This window comes from Eriocheir sinensis, chromosome 34 (assembly GCF_024679095.1).
Source record: "Eriocheir sinensis breed Jianghai 21 chromosome 34, ASM2467909v1, whole genome shotgun sequence".
NCBI classification, from domain to species: Eukaryota; Metazoa; Arthropoda; class Malacostraca; order Decapoda; family Varunidae; genus Eriocheir; species Eriocheir sinensis.
This window is the reverse complement of record NC_066542.1, coordinates 16,310,100-16,335,099: the sequence shown is the minus strand read 5'-3', so window position 1 is coordinate 16,335,099 and position 25,000 is coordinate 16,310,100. Positions and strand designations below refer to the sequence as shown.

At 43.1% G+C, this 25,000-nt stretch overlaps 1 protein-coding gene across 1 annotated transcript in view; it reads left to right on the top strand.

Annotated features, from left to right (window-relative positions):
* LOC127007157 (probable G-protein coupled receptor B0563.6) overlaps positions 1-23,431 on the top strand; it is a 32,377-nt gene extending 8,946 nt beyond the window's left edge. The window contains exons 3-4 of the mRNA XM_050877848.1: positions 17,837-18,034; positions 18,620-23,431. Of these exons, the coding sequence (XP_050733805.1) occupies positions 17,837-18,034; positions 18,620-19,448 (1,027 nt within the window). The 3' untranslated portion in view covers positions 19,449-23,431. The remainder of the gene's footprint in view (positions 1-17,836; positions 18,035-18,619) is intronic.
* Positions 23,432-25,000: the final 1,569 nt, after the last annotated feature.

Here is a 25,000-nt window from a genome sequence, read left to right as displayed (position 1 = left end):
CTCTCTCTCTCTCTCTCTCTCTCTCTCTCTCTCTCTCTCTCTCACACACACACACACACACACACACACACACACACACACACACTTTCACACTTTAAACAACTTATTATGTTTGTCTTGAATGTATATGTGTATATATACAATTATCAAAGAAAAATCTGTTCAACAAACAGCCCTCAGCAAGCAAAGCTTTATGGGCAAAAGATAGAGGAAAAAGAAAAAAAACTTAGAAAATAAGCAGTAGCCAACAACGGCTGAATAATTTACATACAATCTCTCTCTCTCTCTCTCTCTCTCTCTCTCTCTCTCTCTCTCTCTCTTGTCCGTTCTCTTTCTCGCTCTCTTCCTCCCTATGTATTAATAATTTCCCCTACAACTTTGGTCACCAGTAGCGTAAGTTCAGGGTAGTAATTTCCTCTTATTTCTCTCTTTACTGTAAAATTTCCATGTCCCCTTCTTCCTAAAAAGGCACATGGTGTTGTCTTCTAATTATTTCCAGCCACCACGTTGCCGGAGGGAGAGGTGGGTGGGGAGGGGCCCTCATCTATTTTATCCTGTCCTATCACACGTAGCATGGTAGTAGTAGCGGTAGTAGACAGACACCCTCGCGATAGACCGGCAGGTTTTCTGGCGTCTGTTCTTCCTATGTATTTCTATGTATTCCTTTTCCTCCCTGAAACTTCTTAATACTCTCTTCATCTTCTTTCGTATTTTCGTATTTTCTTCTTTCTCTTCGTTTTCTTTCCTTTCGTTTTTTCTTTCTTTCGTTCTCCTCCGTTCTTCCTTTTCCTCGTCCATCCTCAAACTTCTTAACATTCTTCTTCTTCAACTTCTTTCTGTTTTTCTTCCTTCTTTTCGTTTTCTTCCTTCTCCTCTTTCCCCTCCTCCTCCTCCTCCTCACTTTTCACGGCTCTCACCTCCCTCCACCTCGTCTGCCTTCCCTCCTTATCTTTCTTTCCAAGGTCTCTCCTCCCGTGTCCTCTCTCCTCCCTCTCTTTTTTCATTCTCTCCCTCACCTCCCTCCTCCTCCTCCTCCTCCTCCTCCTCCTCTCACTCTCTGCTTCATCCCTTTCTTATTTCCCTATTCGTCTTCTTCATCCTCTCTCTCTCTCTCTCTCTCTCTCTCTCTGCCTCATATCATTTAACTTTTTCTTACCCTTTTCCTCCTCGTCCTCCTCCTCTTTTTTTCTTCTTTTTGTTCTCCTTCTAATTTCCCTTTTTGTTTTATTTTTCTTATTGCTACAGTTTCCCTTCCACCAACTCTTCTTCGATTTTTTAACATTTACCAAAAAAAAAAAAAAAATGTATATACAGTAATAAAAATATAATAAATACCACCCAATATTTTCCATTTTTTTCTGTCTAACTATCTATCTATCTATCTATTTATCTACCTATCTATCTATCTCTTCATCTACCTATCTGTCTACCTATCTTCTATCTCTCTTTCTATCTATCTATCTTTATTTCTATATATTTATTCTTTCTTCTGAAGCAGACATTCCCAACAACTTACTAACTTTGATTCTAACTGCAAAAATAAGTAAAAAGATATAATATAATAAATACACAAATATAAACAGACAAATGAACAAATGAATAAATAAAGATAGGAAAAAATAGAAAGAGAAAAAAGGTCTAATATTTTGGGCATTTTTTTTTTCCTTCGGGTTCAAATCGATTCCGTGAAAAAAAAAGGATCAGAAAATACCAAGTTTGGATCTGGCGGCCACGACCCTAAAATCTTTTGTTTGCGCTTCAATACACGTCTGAAAGATTACCCCAAACACACACACACACACACACACACACACACACACACACACACCGCTCCGGTAGTTCAATCGGTTAGAGCGCCGCGCTGCAAGGCTTCACAGCCAAACAGGCGGCAGTTCGAGCCCCGCTCAGGCCAGATTCTTTCCGCTGACTAGGAGTGGTTACTGTCCTCCTTTGAGCAAGGGGGATGGGGTGTGTGGTGTGTGAGGTCCTGGCAGTACCCAGAGATTGACAATAATGAGCACTTGCTCTCGTCTTGAGGGTACCTGCTGGCGAAAGAGAGTCCAACTCGTGATCAGGCCGTGGTGAATTACACACACACACACACACACACACACACACTATATCCAAGTGTGCGTTGAAAAGTGGATGAGATGGTGATTGATGATGATGATGAGGAGGAGGGGAGGACAGCGAGGTGAAAGAAGACGAGAAGTGTAAATATTGAAAATAAATGACAGGGAAAAAACAGAAGTGGGACGAGGAAACATCGTCGCTTCGTGCCGCAGAGCGGATCAAAGCATCTTGGTACGACGTTCAGATTACTCCTCTTGCAACGAAGTACCGGGCGATGCGATTTTTAAGGGACATGATGGTTTCTGCACTTACTACTTCAGCAGAAAAATTGTTCCAATGGCGTATGACCCGGTTTGAAAAGAAATTCCTACCAATTTCTGTATTGCATCGCCTCGCTCGGATAGATAGACCGTTGTTTCTGATTCTTGAGTTGGTTCGTAGCTCAAAAAACTTGAAGTGGTCGACGAGTGAAGTTTTTCAGGTACTTGAACGCCTGAATCATATCCCCTCGTAAAGCGGAGGAGGAGGAGGAAACATGAAAACATGGAAATTCAGGCAACAGAAAGCCTTTTGGCTTCAAGAGGAGGGTATCAGAACACCTCTCCTCCCGAAATTGATTTATCTTTTTGGCCACTCTACTATATTCAGGAGCAGTAAGTAGCGGGCTTTTTTTTTCATTTTTTTTTTTTTACGCCCTTGCACTGTCTCCTCTGCTGTAGAAAAAAAAAAAAATTGCGAAGTTGCCTGCTCTGGTAATTTGATCTGCTCGACAGTCACTTGGTGTCTGCAGAGCAGATGAAAGCGCTTCGGTATTCAGCTCACTCCTAAAGCAACGAACTAGCGGTCGATTCGATTTTTAAATGAGTTGATGGAATTGGCATTTACTACTTGAGGGAAAATTGTTTCAATGGCGAATGACTCGGTTTAAGAAGAAACTCCTGCCAATGTCTGTACTACATCGCCTCGCTTGAATTAGTAGACCGTTATTTCTCGTTCTTAAGTTAGTTTGTAGCTCAAAAAAAAATGCAATGGTCGACGTTACTGAAGAGGTGAAGGGGGAGGAGGAGAAAGAGGGGGAGGAGGAAGAGGAGGAGGAGGAAGGGAACGAGTTCATAGAAGATGACAAGTAGAAATATTGAAATAAAAAGATAGGGGAAAGGAGGAGGAGGAGGAGGAGGAGGAGGAGGAGGAGGTGAGTGATGGTGTAGTAGGAGGATTTAAGACGGCAACCACCTGTCAATTAGAAGGAGGATGGGACACTCTCCTTCTCCATTTTCATTTATGGGCGAGGAGGAGGAGGAGGAAGAGGAGGAGGAGGAGGAGGAAGAAGAAGAGGAGGAGAGTGCAAAGGGTATAGATGGATAGCGAGATGGAGGAGAGATGAGTGGGGAGGAAGGGGAGCTGGAGGAGAGGTGGAGGAGGAAGAGGAGGAGGAACGGAGGGGAAAACGAGAGAGAAGAAGAAAAGGAGGAGTATTAATGGAGGGAAAAAGAAGAAAAGATTAAAGCAAACATGAAGTAGAGAAAAGAAGGAATGGAGAAAGTAGGAAAATAGGGGAGGAATGACGAAAGAAAAAAGGAAAGGGAGAATGAAATGAAGGAAAGAAAAGGAAGGAGGAAATGACTGATTGAATGAATGAATGAAGGAAGGGAAAGAGGTAATTATGGGGAAAGGAAAATATAAGGAGATAGATAATAAAAGAAGATATTGGCCTGGTAAATGGATGGATGGATGAGTTTAAAGAAGAGGGAGGGAGAGGGGAGAGAGGAAATATTATGGGAGGGAGGGATGGAGGAAAAGAGGGAGGGAGGGAAGGAGGGAGGGAGCGAAGACAAGGTTACCTGTGTTTGATTGGCAGGTGTCAGGTGGGTACAGGTGTCAAGGAGTCCTGTGTGTGTGTGTGTGTGTGTGTGTGAGTGTGAGTGAGAGCGAGCGAGCGAGAGAGAGAGAGAGAGAGAGAGAGAGAGAGAGAGAGAGAGAGAGAGAGAGAGAGAGAGAGAGAGAGAGAGAGAGAGAGAGAGAGAGAGAGAGAGAGAGAGAGAGAGAGAGAGAGGGGGGGGGGGGAGGGGGGGACGGCATATGCATCACCTGTCCCATAACCCTCGACACCTGAGCTCTCATACGTCACACGCCCCCCAGGTAAGGATGAGGTGAGGGGTTGTGATTGGTCAACCCGTCAGCCAATGGGAGGGCCGGATTGGGGGGGAGGGCAAGAAGTGGGGTGAGAAAGAAGGAAAAAGGAGTGAGATAGGGAGGAAAAGGATAGGTTGAGAGGAAAGAAGGGATAGAAGTGATAGAAGGAAGGGAAAGGAAGGATAGAGAGGGATGGAGGTGGGAGGGAAGGAAGGAAAAGGAGTTAGAAAAAAGAGGAAGAGGGAAGGTTGAGAGAAGGGAAAAGAAGTCAAAGAAGGAATGAAAAAAAAGGTCTGAGAGGGATGGAGATAGGAGGGAAGGAAGGACAGGAGTGAGAGAGGGATTTACAAAGATACATATTCAGACCACACAGACCCTATGGTCCAGACTATTTTTCTTTTACGTGTTAGCCTATAGCGCCGGTAGGCTTTCTTGAGGGGCCTGGTGGTCGGCCCCAGCCCATCAAGGCGCAGGCAAGTGTTTATAGTGGCGCCATCTTTTCTTGGCTCATGCTGCCCCCCAGAGCTCATTCTTGATTAACTTGGACGGTTTCCTCTAGAGTCCGGGTTGATGGGTGGTCTTCAGGACAGCATGTGGGTAGTCTTAGGCCACTCGGCGGTGACTGAAATATCCCAGGTGGTAGCGGCGGATTCGAACCCGCGTCGTCCAGAACGCGGTGAATGCGGGACCCGCACGCTAACCACTCAGCCACCGCCTCCTTAAACCTAAGTGCAATCCAGTTAAATTTGATATCACCAAGACTTTGCATTTCAACTTTGGTGAATATCAAGGTGAAGGAAGTGGCGGTCGAGCTTGTTTTTAAATTAATTAATCGCACTGCACTGGACCACTGAAGGTGTGAGTTTATTCCATTCTCGCGCTACAGCGTTGGTGAAGAAAATTATTGTGCAGTCTGAATTTGTTAGTTTACACTGAAGTTTTGTGCCATTATTTCTCGTTCAGGACGTGTCATCGATTAAAAAGAATTTGGATTTATCCACATTCGTAAAACTTTTGAGTATTTCGAAACATTCGATCAATTTTCCTCGGAGGTGACGTTTCTCAAGAGAGACCAGCTTAATTAAGGGATGAGAGTCTTTCGTCGTAAGGTTTGTTGCGCAAGATCATCTTTGTTGCCCTACGTTGAAAACTTTCTAATTTTGCAATGTCCTTTGCGAGGTGGGGAGAACAATGCTGTACCGAATATTCTAAATGAGGTCTGACTAAAGTATTGTACAGTGGAAAAACTTCATTTTAATCTTGAACGAGAAGTTTCTCTTAATGAATCCCAACATTATGTTCGCTTTCTTTGCTGCGTCAATGCATTGTGAGAATTTGAGGTTTGACGCGATTTTGACATCCAGGTCCTTGGCACACTGAACGCTTTTAAGTTTGACACCACGCATTTCATAATCGAGAGAGAGAGAGAGAGAGAGAGAGAGAGAGAGAGAGAGAGAGAGAGAGAGAGAGAGAGAGAGAGAGAGAGAGAGAGAGAGAGAGAGAGAGAGAGAGAGAGAGAGAGAGAGAAGGATTGCAAGGGAAAGGGAGAGAGAGTAGGAGACAAGGAAGTGCAAAAGGGAGGTAAAAAAAGAAGAGGGGAGGGGAAGGGAGCAGTAATCGTGGTGGAGGGGAAGTGGAAAAGAAAAAAACAAAATGCAGATTGGACAAATATGCATGTAACCTTTCTTTCTACCTTTCTTTATCTTCCTATTTAGATCTGCTTTCATTTATCAATCTCTCTTTCTACCCTTTTTTTCTCCATCTACATCGTCAGTCTACTTTTATCTACCAGTCTGTCTTTCTATCCACTTATTTAACTACATAGAAATCTGTTTATATATTTATCTATCAGTATTCTCTCTCTCTCTCTCTCTCTCTCTCTCTCTCTCTCTCTCTTGCTTATATGAAGTGACAATGCTCCCCTAAATCAATATCTTTCAGAGCCGAGTTTATTTATTATTCATCAAAGTATTTTTATGGAGCTTCTTTCATCGATTCTCCTTTCAGACGCTTCAAAGACTAATGCTGCGGAGATGAGCACCGAGGCCACGCGCAGCTATATCGTATGCTCGCTTACTACTAATAAGTGATGATCAGGTTCTTTCTCCTCAGGTTTGAAGTCCCGGCTGGAACTGGTTCGTTTTCGAGCGGGTAATTCTATCTGACATCTTATATCGTAGTAAGGAAGAGCTTGGAATGCCTTGGAATGTATGTAGTGGTAGTAGAACCTCTTAAAGCGTCCCTCTGTTGTTTCTTAGGCCCGTACTCTCAGACACTTTCGGTTCACACGACAACTATTTCCAAAGACTACAGAGGATTGTTCTTTACGTTCACGGTGCAGAAAAAGTCTTGTCAAAGTATCACTAGGCTCATAAAACAACCCATGGAAATACCTAATTTTGGCTCTTACAACTATTTCCAAAGGCCACAAAGGAGATGAGTCGAGTTCTCATGCTGTTTTTTACGTTCATGTTCAAGGGCAACAAAAGGAGTAAAAAAAAAAAAAGTCCGCCACTCGCCCCTCCCACAAACGTAAAAAGTAAAGAGAAGTCAAAAGAGAGGTCAACTTCGGGTGGAGAGGTGTCTTGATACACTTCTTGAAAGAGGTCAAGTCATAGGCAGGAGGAAATACAGACGAAGGAAGGCTGTTCCAGAGTTTACCCGTGAAGGGGATGAAAGAATGCAGATGCTGGTTAACTCTTGCATAAGGGGTTTGGACAGTATAGGGATGAGGATGAGTAGAAAGTCGTGTGCAGCGGGGCCGCGGGAGGGAGCGTGGCATGATGTTAGCAAGTTCAGAAGAGCAGTCAGCATGAAAATATCGATAGAAGATAGACAGAGAAGCAACATGGCGGCGGAATTTAAGAGGTAGAAGACTGTCAGTAAGAGGAGGGGAGCTGATGAGACGAAGAGCCTTAGACTCCACTCTGTCCAGAAGAGCTGTGTGACGGGAGCACCCCCACACGTGAGATGCATACTCCATACGAGGGCGGACAAGGCCCCTATATACGGAAAGCATCTGTGCGAGGGAGAAGAACTGGCGGAGACGATACAGAACGCCCAACCTCGAGTAAGCTGATTTACTGAGAGAGAAGATGTGAAGTTTCCAATTGAGATTTTGAGCTAAGGATAGACCGAGGATATTTAGTGTTGAAGAAGGTGACAGCTGGGTGTTGTCGAAGAATAGGGGATAGGTGTTTGGAAGATTGTGTCGAGTTGATAGGTGGAGAAATTGTTTTTTTGAGACATTGAAGGACACAAGGTTCCTTCTACCCCAATCGGAAATGAGAGCAAGGTCTGAGGTTAAGCGTTCTGCAGCCTCCAGTCCGGAATCTTGAAATTCCTGTTGAGAGGGTCTTCTTTTGAAAGAAGTTGAATAATGCAGAGTGGAGTCATCAGCGTATGAGTGGATAGGACAGTTTGTTATGGAAAGAAGATCGTTGATGAATAACAGGAAGAGAGTGGGTGATAGGATAGAACCTAGAACCCTGTGTGCATAAGAAACCTTGTCAAACTATCCCAAGGCTCAAAAAACTCCTCCTCCATGAAAATACACACGCAAGAACAACCTCTACGAAAGCCTTTTGAAATGCGAGTGGTTGTACACGTAAGCCCCACCGTTGCCAGATCATCGTACTCGGAGCATCACATTTACCAACTTCTCCCTCATAAATATCACCAGGAAACAGCGATACTAAACCATTTCAACAATAACTACACATAAATCTCGTTATTGTAGCCCAGGAAACAGTTTTTGGGGTGGAAATCAAGAAATATGAGAAACTGAGTACGACAACCAGGCAACGTCGGTAAGCCCCCCCCCCCGCCCGCTCGAAATGTTAGAGGATATAAGCCGGACGAGACGCTTTCGGCTGTCACTAAACCAACTATTTCCAAAGGCCACAGAGGAGTCCAGCCGGGTTCACAAAAGTGTTTTTCCACCTTCTTGGTGCAACAGCCTCGCCAAACTATCAATAGGCTCATAAAACTGTCCCTCCATGGAAACACTACCACCACAACAACCTCTATCAAAGCCTAATCAAATTGTGTGTGTGTGTGTGTGTGTGTGTGTGTGTGTGTGTGTGTGTGTGTGTGTGAAAGCCCCCCCTCACTCACTCCCCGAAGTTTGAGAATATGGGCCTTTGATTTCAACCTCTAATTCATTTCTCCTTGTGTGTTTCCGTATTTTTTGTTTGTGTGCTTTTAAAGATCAGTGGACTTGGTAGGTTTGTATATACCATTTGCATTACATAGACAATAGATATTATATAGATTCCGTACCGTCTGCATTACTATCTATCCGAATTGATGTATAAAATATAAACCCTTCCTTACCTTTAGCGAATTAAACCGTACGTAGTAGATGAATGCATCGCTGTTTTATATTAGTAGTAGTGTTAATAGTGTTTCGTTCACCGTAATTGATAGTTTAGTGCTCTGTAAAAAAAAAAAAAAAAAAAAGTCACATTGAAAATCCCCCCCCCCCCAAAAAAAAAAAATAATTGACCCCTTTCCCCCTTTCCCCCCACGTCCTCCATTTCCCAACCCTCATCCACACACGTGACACCATTAAGCGCCCATTCACCGCCCCTTCCCTCTTCCCCCTTTCCTTTGCCTGTCTTCCGTCTCCACTGTTATTATTTACGCTCATCTGGACGCGAGGGGAGGAAGGAGGGATAGGAAGGAGGGAAGGAGGGTAAGGGGGGCAAGGAAGGAAGGAGAGTGTGAGGGATGGAAGCAGAAGAGGAAGGAGGGAAGTCGAGTACTGGAAGGGAGGGAGGAAGGAAGGAAGGAAGGAAGGAGGGAGAGGAACAGAAGCAGGGAATGATGGATGTGTGGAGAGTGAGGGGAAGGAAAGTAGGAAGGAAGGAGAGAAGGAAAGTAGGGGAGAAAGGGAGAGAAGGAAAACAGGAAGGAAGGAAGGAAAGGGGGACGGAAGGAAGGAAGGACTGGGGAAGGGAACGATGGAAACAGATGGACTAGAAAGCGAAGGTAAGGAGGAAGGAGTGAATTAAGGAGGAATTTAACCAGGGGAAGAGAGGGGGAAGAAAGAAAGAAAGAAAGAAAGAAAGAAAGAAGCAGGGAGGAAGGAAGTAATAAAGATATAAAGGAAGAAATGATGGGGTAATGTGGGAAGAGAGGGAATGAATGAATGAATGACTGAAGGAAGGAAGGAAAGAAGGAAGGAAAGCAGGGAGAAATAAAGGGGTAATGCGGACAGGGAAGGATGGATGGGAATGAATATAGGAAGGAAGGAAGGAAGGAAGGAAGAAATGAGGGGGTAAAGTAGCAAGAGAGGAAAGGGAGAGAATGAAGACAGGAAGGAAGGAAGGAAGGAAGGGAGGGAGGGGGAAGGAAGAAAGAAATGAGAAGGGAAGAGAGGGAAGAAATAAGAGAAGGGAGAGAAGTAAGGAAGGCACGGGAGGGAGGGAGAGGGAGAGTGTAGCGCAAGAGGGGTTAAGGAAGGAAGGAAGGAAGGAAGGAAGGAAGAAATGAGAGGGTAATATAGACAGAGAGGGAAGAGAGGGAAGAAATGAAAGAAGGGAGAGAAGTGAGGAAGGCAAGGGAGGGAGGGAGAGGGAGAGTGCAGCGCAAGAGGGGTTAAGGAAGGAAGGGAGGAAGGAAGAGAAGAGAGAGTGATATAGACAGAGAAGGAAGAGAGAAAAGAAATGAGAGAAGGGAGAGAAGTAAGGAAGGCAAGGGAGGGAGGGAGAGGGAGAGTGCAGCGCAAGAGGGGTTAAGGAAGGAAGGAAGGAAGAAATGAGAGGGTAATATAGACAGAGAGGGAAGAGAGGGAAGAAATGAAAGAAGTGAGGAAGGCAAGGGAGGGAGGGAGAGGGAGAGTAAAGCGCAAGAGGATGAGCGTCGGGGTGATGGAAGTGAAGTGGTTTTCCAGAGGACTTAACATCTAAGGTCCGCCACCCTAGCTGTGGGGTCGCGGAGGGGTCTTGTCTGCGCACTTCCTATGGAGGGGAAACTAAACACACGCGCCAGCACTAACACCATCGCCATCAACAACATCGGAATAACAGAGGCAAGAGGTAAATAAGAGTAAGTGGGGACGTCGCATTCTTTTCTACGTTACAAATATCAAAAATGCAACAATAATAACTACTACTACTACTACTACTACAACTGCTACTACTATTGCAAGAACTGATGTAGTGTTAATAAATAGTTGTGCACCAATACACACACACACAAAAAAAAATAACATCCAGTAACGTAAATCATGGGAGAGTGCGTGGACAGTGTAACTCTTTTTATTTAGACAGTTAAGAAAAGGAGCTGCGAGGTTAGAGTAAAGCGTTGAGGAAAGAAGGAAGGAAAGAGGGAAAAACAACTACATCCAATGAGTGAGTGAGTGAGTGGACAGGGCAAACCTTTTTACGGAAGTGTGCTGAAGGATGAAAATGGAGTTGCGCCGATGCGAAAAAAAACAACAGAAAGAAAAACGACATCCACCATCATAATCAGGGAGAGTGAGTGGACAAAATAGCTCCCATTTTTGTGTTAGTGTTGAAGCATAAAAAAGTGTTGCGCGAATACAAAAAACAAACAAACAACAACAACAAAAAAACAATCCAGTATCCTAGTCATGGAGAGTTAGTGAACAGAATAACTCCTCTTTTTACGGAAATTTTCAGCAACGCTATTTTCCTGCCCTTACTTTCCTATTTAACACTTTGAAGGTTATCTTGTGCGCTGTAATCAGAGAGAGCGAAGAATGAAGCAGTGATACTTTTTATTGTCTTCCATCAGAGCCTTACCTTCCTTCCATTGTGACTTTGCTTGTGTGTGGATGCGTGTGTGTGTGTGTGTGTGTGTGAGAGAGAGTCCTCAGTAGCCAAGACTTGAAGAACGCTGGGTAGAAGAGGTTACGTTACATAGAAGTCAGGGATCCATTCTACCTGCGAGAAAAAATAAGTGAATAAATATGAGTAAAAAGGTCAACTAAAAGTAAAAATAAAAATAAAATAATAATAATAATGGATGAGAATAATCAATCAATCGGGTGTATTTTTCCATGCTGGCCTCACGATTTCTTTTAAAAATACGCCCCTTGTGACATAAACACGCCTGTCCGCTTGTCAAAACTCCGTCGTACGTGCAAAAAATGTTGTAATTACTACCACACCGTGCCCTAAATACGCACCCGCTAGGAGCCGCTGTTCTTAAGATTTACCAACCAATCAATAAAATAAGATATATATTAAAAAAAAAAAAAAAATGGAATTACAAGGAAAATGAATTAAACATTTTTTAAAAGATTATTTTCACACGAGAGAAATAAATGATTCTCTCTCTCTCTCTCTCTCTACATATACATAACAAACCACTTGAAACCAGTGATCTCTCTCTCTCTCTCTCTCTTTTGACACGTGGCAGCGAGGAAGGAGTTGAGAAAAATTTCGGAGCTTCATTCATTGGGATCCGAACCTTCTTCAGTGTCCCGCTCGTTTGCCAATATAGGAAGCGGGGAATTTTGTAAAAGAATTTCATAAGCGGCGAATATCTTGAGATAAATAACCCAATATTAGCATGAAACCAAGAAGAAGGAAGGGGAAGAGGAAGAGGAGGCGGAAGAAGAAAAGGAGTAAGAGGAGGAGGAGAAGGAGAGAGAGGAGAATATACTTGTGATAATGATGTTGATGATGACGATGATAGTGATGATGATGATGATGATGTGATGTTTATTTAGGTAGAGGAGAGATTACTAGTTCATGATCAACACCGCCACCTCACCACCACCAGCACTATCATCATCACCACCACCACCACCACTACCACCATCATCACCACTATCACCAAAACCATCACCCATCACCACCACCACCACCACCGCCAACAGTAATTAACAGTACAAACACCTTTTAATTTACGTGAAAAATAAATATAATCACCTTTTGTTTTCTTTCCTCCTTCATTTTGTGAGTGTAATTATAATGTGGTCTCTCTCTCTCTCTCTCTCTCTCTCTCTCTCTCTCTCTCTCTAATTGGTCGTGACGCCATACCAGCATTGACCAATCCGTTAAAGGACAATTGTACGGTTCCTCCCTCCCTCCCCCCCTACTTCCCCTCTTTTCTCCGTTTCCTCCTTCCCATAGGACTCTCTCTCTCTCTCTCTCTCTCTCTCCTTCACACCTTTCTTGTTCAATATCACCTTTTCTTTTTTTCCTCCTCCTTTTCGTCCTTTTATCATCCTCAAACTTAATGATTCTTCTTTTTCATCTTTTTTCCGCGTTTCTTCCTTCATCTTTCTTTTTTCTTGTTTAACTTCCTATTATTATAAAAATGGTGTATAGGAACAATGATAGCTATGCATTGTACTATCATTATCTCTATGCATTGTACTATCCTCATCTCTTTGTAGTAGTAATCAGAGGTTTCAATAACACTATTTTTCCAGCTATTACTTTCTTATGCAACACACGAAAGGTTATTGAGGAGAAGCTTCCGTGCGTTGTAGTCAGACAGAGCGAGGAACGGACCCACTACTGCTTCCAAATGATAAGTTCTCGGTAACGACACTTTCTAATATAATACTTTCCTCATTAACACATTATACTTTATTGGGAGAAATTTTTACGCACCGCCGTTAGATAGAGCGAAGAACGATGGGTTTCAGAGGCCGTGTTATATCGTTTTCCTGGGTTTCAGAGGCCGTGTTATATCGTTTTCCTGGGTTTCAGAGGACGTGTTATATCGTTTTCCTGGGTTTCAGAGGCCGTGTTGTATCGTTTCCCTGGGTTTCAGAGGCCGTGTTATATCGTTTTCCTGGGTTTCAGAGGCCGTGTTGTATCGTTTTCCTGGGTTTCAGAGGCCGTGTTATATCGTATTCCTGGGTTTCAGAGGCCGTGTTGTATCGTTTTCCTGGGTTTCAGAGGCCGTGTTGTATCGTTTCCCTGGGTTTCAGAGGCCGTGTTGTATCGTTTTCCTGGGTTTCAGAGGCCGTGTTGTATCTTTTTCCTGGGTTTCAGAGGCCGTGTTATATCGTTTTCCTGGGTTTCAGAGGCCGTGTTATATCGTTTTCCTGGGTTTCAGAGGCCGTGTTGTATCGTTTTCCTGGGTTTCAGAGGCCGTGTTATATCGTTTCCCTGGGTTTCAGAGGCCGTGTTATATCGTTTCCCTGGGTTTCAGAGGCCGTGTTATATCGTTTTCCTGGGTTTCAGAGGCCGTGTTATATCGTTTCCCTGGGTTTCAGAGGACGTGTTATATCGTTTTCCTGGGTTTCAGAGGCCGTGTTATATCGTTTTCCTGGGTTTCAGAGGCCGTGTTATATCGTTTCCCTGGGTTTCAGAGGCCGTGTTATATCGTTTTCCTGGGTTTCAGAGGCCGTGTTATATCGTTTCCCTGGGTTTCAGAGGCCGTGTTGTATCGTTTCCCTGGGTTTCAGAGGCCGTGTTATATCGTTTTCCTGGGTTTCAGAGGCCGAGTTATATCGTTTCCCTGGGTTTCAGAGGCCGTGTTATATAATTTTCCGGGAATACCTTTTTAACGAAGCTTCGGATAAGGATGACAATTTGGCAAAGCATGTTTCAGACCTTTTCTTATTGTGGTCAGTATGATTTATTAACAAGAAGGGGATGATTGAGGCACTTGCAAGACACGTGATGATACAACCTGGAAGACCTGCTCATATAAGCCTCGTCCGAATCAGTCCCTGTATAGGTTCTCTCCGCACGGATAAACAACAACAGCGCCGCCATACGGGAATGAAATGAACTACGCCTCCCGCACCTTATTGTAACCTCCACGGGGGTCGGTCTATTGTTACGTGTTATGTTTATGAACATTTTGTATCTCCTTTGTGTTTTAGGCTATTCTTGTATTTGTTTTGCCACGATACGAGGAATGAATAGATAAATAGATAAAGAAAGCAAAGAAGAATGGGAGGAAGGAAGAGATGGAATGAGATAAGAGGTGAATATTAAATGAGGAAAGAGAACCTGAGGGAAAGAAGGTAATAGAGGGAGCGGGAGGAAACGACTTGCACTGCTTCACTGTTTTTTGTGTTGTGTTGTAAAGATTGATATAAAACTGCTTGATTTTTATGATATAGTAAGAAAACGCTCGCTGATTGGTTACTCGTCGTACTAACTACTACTACTACTACTATTACTACTACTACTACTATTACTACTACGACTACTATTACTGCCACTGCTACTGATGCTACTTATGTTTCTGCGTAGGTGTTCTGCAGGTCCTAGAGACGCATTTAATTCCATACGAGTTTGTGATTGAATGAATTGTGTGTATGTGTGTTTGTGTGTGTGTGTGTGTGTGTGTGTGTGTGTGTGTGTATAGTACGGGAGCCAGCTGGGCAATTACTTTCTTCCTCTCCCAGGTTACGAAAGAAGAGAGGGGTAATGAAAAATCCTTGAACATCTTCAAAAAAACGAGAGAGAGAGAGAGAGAGAGAGAGAGAGAGAGAGAGAGAGAGAGAGAGAGAGAGAGAGAGAGAGAGAGAGAGAGAGAGAGAGAGAGAGAGAGAATCAGAGTGATGAGGGGGAGTGATGGGTGAGTGGCTTGTCAACAGGGAGAGAGAGAGAGAAAGAGGGAGGGAGGGAGAGGAAGAGGAGGGAGAGGGGAGAGAGAGGGAGAGGAGGGAGACGGGAGAGGGGAACGGGAAGAGGAGAAGGCCAGAGAGAGAGAGAGAGAGAGAGAGAGAGAGAGAGAGAGAGAGAGAGAGAGAGAGAGAGAGAGAGAGAGAGATGGGGAATCTGTGTCAACATGAGGGATGGTGAGGATGAAGGAGGGCGTGAGGAAGGGGAAGGAGGAAGGGAAGAAAGGAAAACAGGAAGATAATGCATAAGAGGAGAGTGGGAGGAAGAAAGACAGGAATAGAAATAAGGAAGAAAAGGAAAACAGGAGAAGAAAAAGACAAAAAAGAGGAAAGAAGGAAAAGGGAAAAAGAACGACGGAAGGAAAAGAAAAAAAGAAGAAAAGAAAGAAGAAAGTAAGACATTATATAAGGGACGAAGAATGGGGACAAAGGAAGACAGGAAGAAAATGAAATAAAGAAGGAAAGAAGGGAGGGGAAGACAGGAAGACAGGGAGAAAATAAATCAAGAAGGAAAGAAGAAAATGAGAGGGCACAGGCACGAAAGACGATAAATGGGAAATAGAGTCATAAAGAAATTAATTAGACTTGAAGAAGAATGAGAGGAAGGAAGAGAAGAAAAGGGATAATTATATACGGAAAGAAACAGGAGGTAAAAAAAAGAGATAAAGGAAATGTGAAGAAACGTAAGGAAAGAGGAGGAGGACGAAGCTGAAAAAAGAGAATGGAGAAAGGCGATGAAGAAAGGAAAAAAGATAAATTGTGTAAAGAAGGGTGGAGGAGGAGGTGGTGGAGGAGGAAGAGGAGGAGGAGGAGGAGGAGGGAACAATATTAAGGGGAGTATGAAGGGAAAGGGAAAAAAAAGGAAACGAAAAAGAGGGAGATTGAGTGTTATTGGGAATGAGAAGGGGAAGAGGAAGGGGAGGAGTAGGGGATAGGGAAGGGGAGGGGAAGGGGAGGGGAGGGGAGGGAAAAAGGAAGGAAGGAAAGGGAGGAAGAGAGGAAAATCAGAAGGGCTTCAAGACTAATAGCGTATGTTTTGGAGAGAGAGAGAGAGAGAGAGAGAGAGAGAGAGAGAGAGAGAGAGAGAGAGAGAGAGAGAGAGAGAGAGAGAGAGAGAGAGAGAGAGAGAGAGAGAGAACCGCGTCCGTATCTCCCCCCACCCCACCCCATTAGAGAGAGAGAGAGAGAGAGAGAGAGAGAGAGAGAGAGAGAGAGAGAGAGAGAGAGAGAGAGAGAGAGAGAGAGAGAGAGAGAGAGAGAGAGAGTTACCCACGTCCGTATTCCCCCCCCATGAGAGAGAGAGAGAGAGAGAGAGAGAGAGAGAGAGAGAGAGAGAGAGAGAGAGAGTTAACCACGTCCGTATCCCCCCCCCCATAAGAGAGAGAGAGAGAGAGAGAGAGAGAGAGAGAGAGAGAGAGAGAGAGAGAGAGAGAGAGAGAGAGAGAGAGAGAGAGAGAGAGGATGATGGGAAGAGAGGGAGAGGGAGGGAGATGAGGTAGTTATGAAATTCCATTGTGTTTGTAGTCTGTTTGTCTGTTAGCTTGTTTGTCTGTGTGTTTTACCGCCTTTGCAACACACACACACACACACACACACACACACACACACACACACACACACACACACACACACACACACACACACACACTTTTTATCGAGCATGTATTTGAACTAAATTAACGAAGTGAAAGGAAACGAAGAAAAAAAATAATTAAGGGAGAAGAAAGGAAAGAGGGAAGGAAGTATAAAAAATGGTAAATGACTTAGATAATAATGCATTCTAGTAGTAGTAAGTAGTAGCAGTAGTAGTAGAAAAAGTAGTAGCATTAACAGCAGTGGCGGTAACAATAATATAATGCTAATGGTGAATTATGCAAATGAATTAACTCTCATTCCTTCCCTCTTCACCACCACCACCACCACCACTGTCACTCCCCCCTCCTCCCCACCCCACCAGCAACATTTTCTCCAGCACCTCCATTATCACCATCATCGTCCCAATAAGTCACCATCAGCACCACTATTCAGTAACACAGCCAGAGGAGGGGTGCCACGCTCCCTCCCACCTCCTCAAAATATTGTGGTGATAAATCATTCGGAAGAGTGATGAGTTTATCTATACATCAATGTGCATGGTGAAGTGCAGCGAGTTTTACGTATTTCATCGGTAATCACTCTGCACCCACTAACTCCGGAGTGATCTATCTGGTTACACCCTCCCCACCATCACCACCGAAGCCAAACCAAACAAAACCAAAAAAATAAGCCAAAAGAAAAGTTATGTCAATTAAAAACGCCAATTTAAAAGCACCATCAATCAAAAACAACGTCAATTAAAAGCACCATCAATTAAAAAGAAACACCGTCAATTAAAAACACCATGAATTAATAATATCGTCGATTAAAAACACCATTAATTAAAAACATCACCAATTAAATGCACCTTCAATTAAAAACATCATTAATTAAAAACACCATCAATTAAAAAAATCATTTACAAATACCATCAATTCAAAACACCATCAATTAAAAACATCAATTAAAAACACCATCAATTAAAAGCACCATCAATTAAAAACACCATTAGTTAAAAATACCATTAATTAAAAACACCATTAATTAAAAACACCATCAATTAAAAAAACATTAATAAAAATCACTATCAATTAAAAAAAAACATTAATTAAAAACACCATCAATTAAAAAAACACCATCAATAAAAAAAACATCATCAATTAAAAACACCATCAATTAAATGCACATTCAATTAAAAAAACACCATCAATTAAAAAATCATCAATTAAAAAAAACATCATCAAATGAAAAGCACCATAAATATAAATAAAAAAACACCAATAATTAAAAAAAAACTCAATTAAAAACACCATCAATTAACAACACTATCACTTGACACAATCAATCAAAAACACCAATAAAAAAACACCATCAATCAACACCATCAATTAAAAACACCATCAACCAAAAAACACAATCAATTAAACATTAGAGCCAACCAATATATAACGCACACACCTAACTAAGCAATCTCTTCTATTTCAGCCTAGGCAAGACGGCGGCGGCGGGCGGGAACTGCTCTTGGGAGGCGGGCGGCGGCGGCGAGGGCGGTTACGAGGCGGGCGGGGCGCGCTGGGTGGTGTACCAGGTGGTGTTCCCCGCGCTGGTGGGGGTGGGCGTGATGGCCAACCTGCTGAACCTCGTGGTGCTCTCCCGCCCTGCCATGCGTGGGGTGGCCTACAGGTGAGAGAAGGAAGGTGTGTGTGTGTGTGTGTGTGTGTGTGTGTGTGTGTGTGTGTGTGTGTGTGTGTGTGTTCTTTGTACTGCGTCATGTTTTTTTTCCAGATCTTGCTCTTATTTTCTCGTTATTTACATTATTTTTTTAGTATTTACTTTGATTCTGTTTGTTTGTGTGTGTTCTTCATATTGTGTGTTGTTCTTGTTGTTCTTTTGTTATCTATATTTGTTTTTAAAAGTTTTTTTTTAGATAGATAGATATAGATAGATAACCAGGTAGATAGATGGATAGATAGATAAACAGACATATAGATACAGGGATATAATTAAATAGATAGAGGTAAGAGAGTCCTTACGTTAATTAATCACAGGTAAGTAAAGTAGAGATTTCACCGCCCACGTCTTGATCTTTACCTAATTAAATCTCTTAACAATTAGGCTACCTGTGGGTTTCGTGATTACCAGGTATGCAATAAACAAATTACCCTTCGTGTGTGTGTGTGTGTGTGTGTGTGTGTGTGTGTGTGTGTGTGTGTGTGTGTGTGTGTGTGTGTGATTTACCTTCCTCTTCACCTTCCTTCGTGTCTTCAGGTACCTCAACCACCTGGCCGTAAGCGACCTTCTGTACCTCCTCTTCAACGTCCCATTCTGCCTTGAGGACTTCGTGAGGGTGTCAGAGTCGGGGCAGGCGTCATCGAGGGGCAGCGCCATCTACTACGCCCACATCGGAGTGCCTCTCGTCAACCTCTTCCTCACCATGAGCGAGTACATCGTGGTGTGGCTCTCCTACGACCGCTGCCTCGCCGTCTGCTGGCCGCACAAGTTCTCCGCGAAGCAGCGACTACATGTGGTGCGTGAGCGTTGTGGCCTATCGCTGGCACTGACGGTCGCTGTGTACTGCCTCAGCCCCCTCAGCCAGACGTACCACTGCGACGGGTCTCTGTGTTGCGTGAAGGACAGCACGTACAGCAGCCTCACGTGGTTCATGGGCTACGAGCTCTTCAGGGAGATTTACTCGAGGTTCCTCCCTGCGCTTCTGGTCACCGTGTTCAATGTGGCCATCGTGGTGACGCTCCGCCGCCTTCACCGCGAGCGACGGGCCGAGGACGTGATCAGTGAGACCCGGCAGGAGCGTGAAAGGCGGCTCTTCGTCCTTCTGGTGGCTGTGACGGTGCTGTTCTACGTGACGGCTTTCCCCAGCGCCATGTATAAGGTGCTGCCCGGCGACGACTCGAACCTGGAGAGCGTTCTGCGTCCCATCGCCGACATGTTGGAGGTGTCCGGCCACGTCTTTAACTTCGTCCTCTACTTTCTCTTCAGCCCCGACTACCGGAGGACCTTAGTGGGGATGGCTGCGCCCCCCGATAAGGCTCGTAATGCCCCTCCTCCCTTCCAATCCTCTACCGCCATTCCGCTATGAGCCTCACCGCAAGACTATCAACAACAACAAGAACTCCACTGTTCCATATCAAAACCCGGATTACCAGAGGACATTGGTTGAGGTGGCTGCGTGGTGCTCTAAGAAGGACAAGTCAACAGCCACTCGAGAATAGACCAGAAGGAGATTGCAAAGGGGAGGCCGTTGCAAAGGCTATCTCCTCGACTCTCGACTGAACTGAATCGAGTCGCCCTGCCCTTTCTGCCTTCCCTTAACCCCGGTGGACGGAATATGCAAGTGTGTATGGGAGGATATGATATGCTGGGAAGGGGTCATGGTAGTAGACTGTGAGGGGACGTGGAGAGCAGAGCAGGAGGTGATAAATATGCCTCCTGACCAGCCCTACGCATACAGATCGTCTTGATATGACTCTCCCTCCATCTCCACCTGCCCTGTCCATCCCTGCACTACTCTTAATCAGACCAGGCAAAGGAAGTACCTAGGTAGAGTCGCACATATGTGGTTTCTTTCTTAATCACGGCTTCGCTTCGTAGAATGGAGAGAAAAAGGAAAACGAAACGCAGGGAAAAAACAAAGATGAAATAAAAAAAATAAAGAAGAAAATGGAGATGATGGTGATTAGGTGGCGATGATGTGGTAACAGTGACACTTGACCGATTGTTGGGTTAGTGAAAGACTTTACGGCATATGTTTGAGAGAGAAAGAAAGAAGAAAACAATGAAACTTGCCGCGTGTGGAAAAAAGAGAGAAAAGGAGAAAATGTGAGATGGGTAAATATATGTATGTATGAAGATGGCAATTAAGACATGGGGGAAAATAATCAACAAAATATATGCATGATGTTAAGAACTGATAACCCTACAAAGCATACGATAAGGAAACACGAGAAACACAAAACAATTAATATTAGGCTAAGGGCAAAGAGAGAATAGCAGAAAGTGAAGGTATATCGAGAAAGACAGAAAAGTAGAATGCAGGAAAAATGAAAAAAATAAATGTGAATGATAATATGTGATAGTTGAAGAATAGGAGGTTAAAATTAATGCCACTAAGAAAGAGAAAAATAGAGAAAGAAAGAAAATAAAAGAATAACAGGAAGTGAAGAAATATCAAGAAAGACAGGATAAGAGAATGAGAGAAAGAAATGAAAATGAAAAAAAAATGAATGTGAACGATCATATATGAGTCAAAGAATAGGAGGATAGAATTAAATGCTACTAAGAAAGAAAGAAAGAAAGAAAGAAGGAAAGAGAAAGTAAGAAGGAAAGAAAGGATGGCGGGAAATGCGTCCATGACAAAAAGACAAGAAGAACAGTGATGTAAGAGTATAATCGCGTGGCCTCGGTGCTCATCTCCGTCACAGTGGCCCAAAAAAGACAGGCGAAAAGGGAATAAAACGTAAAATGGAAAATAAAAAGAAAAGAAAATAGGAAAAGAAACCGACAAAACAATAATAATCAAAGTAAATGAGACTGAAAGAGAATAATGGGAAGGAAGTGAAGTGAAGAAAGAAATGTTAACTAATGAGAGTACTAAAGAAAAAAAAGGAAGGGTAGAAAAAGGAAGGCACGCAAAGAGAAAAGAACAATAATTAAGGTCTGCAGGAGATAAAGAACGAAGTGACGGAAAGGGAAGTGGATGAAGAAGAGGATAATAATTAGTGACGCCACATGTATTATGCAAGGCAAGGAAAGGAGGGGTTTAAAAATAGACCAACAAACAGAGGGGAGGAGGAAAGGAAGGGAGGACAGAAAGACGGACACACACAAACACAAGACGGGTAATTATAAGTGTGAGGAAGAGAAAATGATGACAATAGTGATACAATAAAAAAAGGGAAAGATGATTAGGCAAGAGAATGTTTGGAAAAAGGACCAATAGAAAGGCAAGAAGAAAGAGGCGGAAAGAGAAAATAAAAAAAACAATAAGATAAATAGAAGTGAATAAGATAATAAGAATAAAAGATAAAAAGATAAATAAGATAAATAAAAGATAAATCAGATAAACAAATAAATAAAACAATGATAAAAGAAAACGAGAAAAAGGGAAAAAAACGGAGTAGGAAAAAAAGTAATGAGAAAAAGCAAAGAAAAAGATAAATTAGAGGGAATGGGAGAAAAAGTTAAGGAAAGACATTTTAAACACGAGAGAGAGAGAGAGAGAGAGAGAGAGAGAGAGAGAGAGAGAGAGAGAGAGAGAGAGCTCAGGAACATCTCGTGATATGAACCGACTACAGAAGGAGTGGAGGGAACCGACCTTTCTCTCTCTCTCTCTCTCTCTCTCTCTCTCTCTGCATCTTTTACCACCACCTTATCACTAGAGAGAGAGAGAGAGAGAGAGAGAGAGAGAGAGAGAGAGAGAGAGAGAGAGAGAGAGAGAGAGAGAGAGAGAGACTACCCATGTATACTAAATATATATACTCCATACAAACATACATACATATAATATTAAAAAAAAAAGTATTTGTTGCTCTCAAAGGAGGAACACAAATCGACAAGTGTGTATATATATTAATTAAGTGTGATGTAAATAATAATGATATACGAGAACGAATACACAAAAATAACCTGAAGTGTGTGTGTGTGTGTGTGTGTGTGTGTGTGTGTGTGTGTGTGTGTGTGTGTGTGTGTGTTCGAAGGAAAGTCATATGGCTAACTAGGATAGATAGATAGATAGACAGATAGAGATAGATAGTTAGATATATAGATAGAGATGATACAGGTTAACCTAATGGGAGAATAACAGACCTGAGTGATTGGACACACACACACACACACACACACATACACACGGGCGCACAGGGATTACTAAGGCTCTCCCACCGCCCCTACCAACGTACCTCTCTCCCCAGTGATCTTAATCGTGTTGTTATGCATTGGGTTTACTCTCCTCGTCGTAAACACTGTCCCAATCAACACATACTCGGAAAAAAAAGAATAGGGCTCCTCTTGAAAGCTAACTTGGGAGATTGTCGAAACAAATGGTTGTTTTCGTATATATATATATATATATATATATATATATATATATATATATATATATATATATATATATATATATATATATATATATATATATTTGCTAGAATGGGTATTTCTTGTGATCTCCATCGTTTTGAATTGCTCCTCTCGATCCTCTTTTGTGCTCAAATCGCACACTTTGCTTTCCAGTCATGGCATTTCATTTTTTTTTTCCACTTGAAGGAGTTATGGCATTTTCGCTTTGACTTAGATTCGGTGTGTGTGTGTGTGTGTGTGTGTGTAATTCGCCACGGCCTGATCACGAGTTGGACTTGCTTTCGCCAGCAGGTACCCTCACGACGTGAGCAAGTGCTCATTATTGTCGATCTCTGGGAACTGCCAGGACCTCACACACCACACACTCCATCCCCTTTTCTTAAGGGGGGACAGTAACCACTCCTAGTCAACGGAAAGAATCCGGCCTGAGCGGGGCTCGAACCGCCGCCTGTTTGGCCGTGAAGCCTTGCAGCGCGGCGCTCTAACCGTGTGTGTGTGTGTGTGTGTGTGTGTGTGTGTGAGATTATCCACGGCCTGATCACGAGCTGGGCTCGTCATCGCCAACAAGCACCCTTCCGACCCGAGCAAGCTCATTATATTCGATTTCTCGGTAATGCCGGGACCTTCACACACCATACACCCCATCCCCCTTGCTCAAGGGGGTAGAGTAATCGCTCCTTGCCAATGGAAAAATCCCGGGTCTGAGCAGGGTTCGAACTTCCGCCTGCCAGACCGTGAAGCCTGCCAGCGCAGAGCTTTACCACTGAGCTCTCAGAGGTGTGTGTGTGTGAACTAAAAGTATTTTTAAGTTCTCCTTTTCTAGGTCATTTTTTTTCTTTCTGTCACGTTAATAGACTATGTATATCAGAAAAGTTAATACGAGTTAGTGGGTAAACCCTATTCTGTTGTGTGCCTATGTAATGTGTATGTCCTATTATAACCACTGATGATGTAATAATATGATGCATAATATATATTTGTACTGCCGCTCTGATGTTTTACTTTACCTTGTAATAACGAAGCGAAAGAAAATCAAGAGCGCAAGTACAATGCATACAATAATACCAAACTTTACTAATATATGAATCTTCGCACTTACATTTGTATTATCATATTGGTATTTCTTCCTCTCATCTCTCCTGGTATTACGAAGAGAAAGAAGACAGCAAAAACGAAAGCCGTGACAACACATGAATCTTTCCACACTTCAAATTTCACAAGCTCTGTTTACCTCTTATCTCTCCTTAACCTCATCCACACTTATATTTGCATTGCCATATTGCAGTTGCTTTCTTTCATCTCTTCTGGTATTAAGAAGAGGAAGAAAACAAGAGCGAAAGCAATGACAACCACAGCAATCATGAATCACAACGTCTTTATTTACATTTCACAAGCTCTGTTTATCTCTTCATTCTCACGTATGTAAATTATGTGTTGCTATTTTGCTATTGCTTTCTATTATCTATCCTGGCATTAAGAAGAGGAAAAAAAACAAAAACAATCAAAGCAGTGACAACAAAATGTAATCTCCCTCCACATCTTGATTACATGTCACAAGGTCACTTTAACTCATTTTTCCCACTTTGATTTAGTCCTTCAGCCCCCAAACCAGCGTGTCAGATTGCCTTACTCAGCCGCTTCTTTATACCGACTTCCGATCCAAACACTGTCTCCCTCCTACAGCCAAATAACGAGACTCATTTAAAGTTATCATTACAATCGTTAATTCCTGATGTCTTTCGGGGATCGTCAAGTGTCAAAAATTAGTAAACACGATGCTCTAAGTACAACAATCTAGCAACGGTGCCCCAAACAGTCCCTAAACCCATATTACCTCCAGGAATGACATTGCGCCGCGGGGACCTCCTTCTTCGCCTCCACCACGAGCATAACGACACAAGATCACTACCTGTACCGTCTCTTAATTTGCTCTCTTCTCCTCTTTAATTTAGTCCTCCAGCCCCAAACACAGTCCCCAGACCCATATTACCTCCAGGAATGACATTGCGCCGCGGGGACCTCCTTCTTCGTCTCCATCACGAGTAACGACACAAGAACACATCACTACCTCCATCGTCTCTTACTTTGCTCTCTTCTCCTCTTTAATTTAGTCCTCCAGCCCCAAACACAGTCCCCAGACCCATATTACCTCCAGGAATGACACTGCGCCGTTGGGACCTCCTTCTTCGTCTCCATCACGAGTAACGACACAAGAAAAGATCACTTCCTCTGCATCGTCCCTTCCTTTCCTCTCTTACTTCCCGCAGGCCTAACGTTACCAGATTATCGTACGCATAACATTGTATTTTCCGGTTTCTGGACCATAAATATTGCAAACAAGAGCATCAATAATTATCGATTTTAATAATAATTATAAATGCATATCGTCATCTTTGTGGGTGCGAGTGTTTGGTCAGAAATCGGCAAAAACAATACGCCAAGTACGACAATCTGGTAACGTTCCCTGCAGCGTTACCAGACCATCGTGCTCGAAACACTGTATTATTTTAATCAGGTCCAGACTAAAACTGTCGTACTGCATTCTGTGCGTTTTCT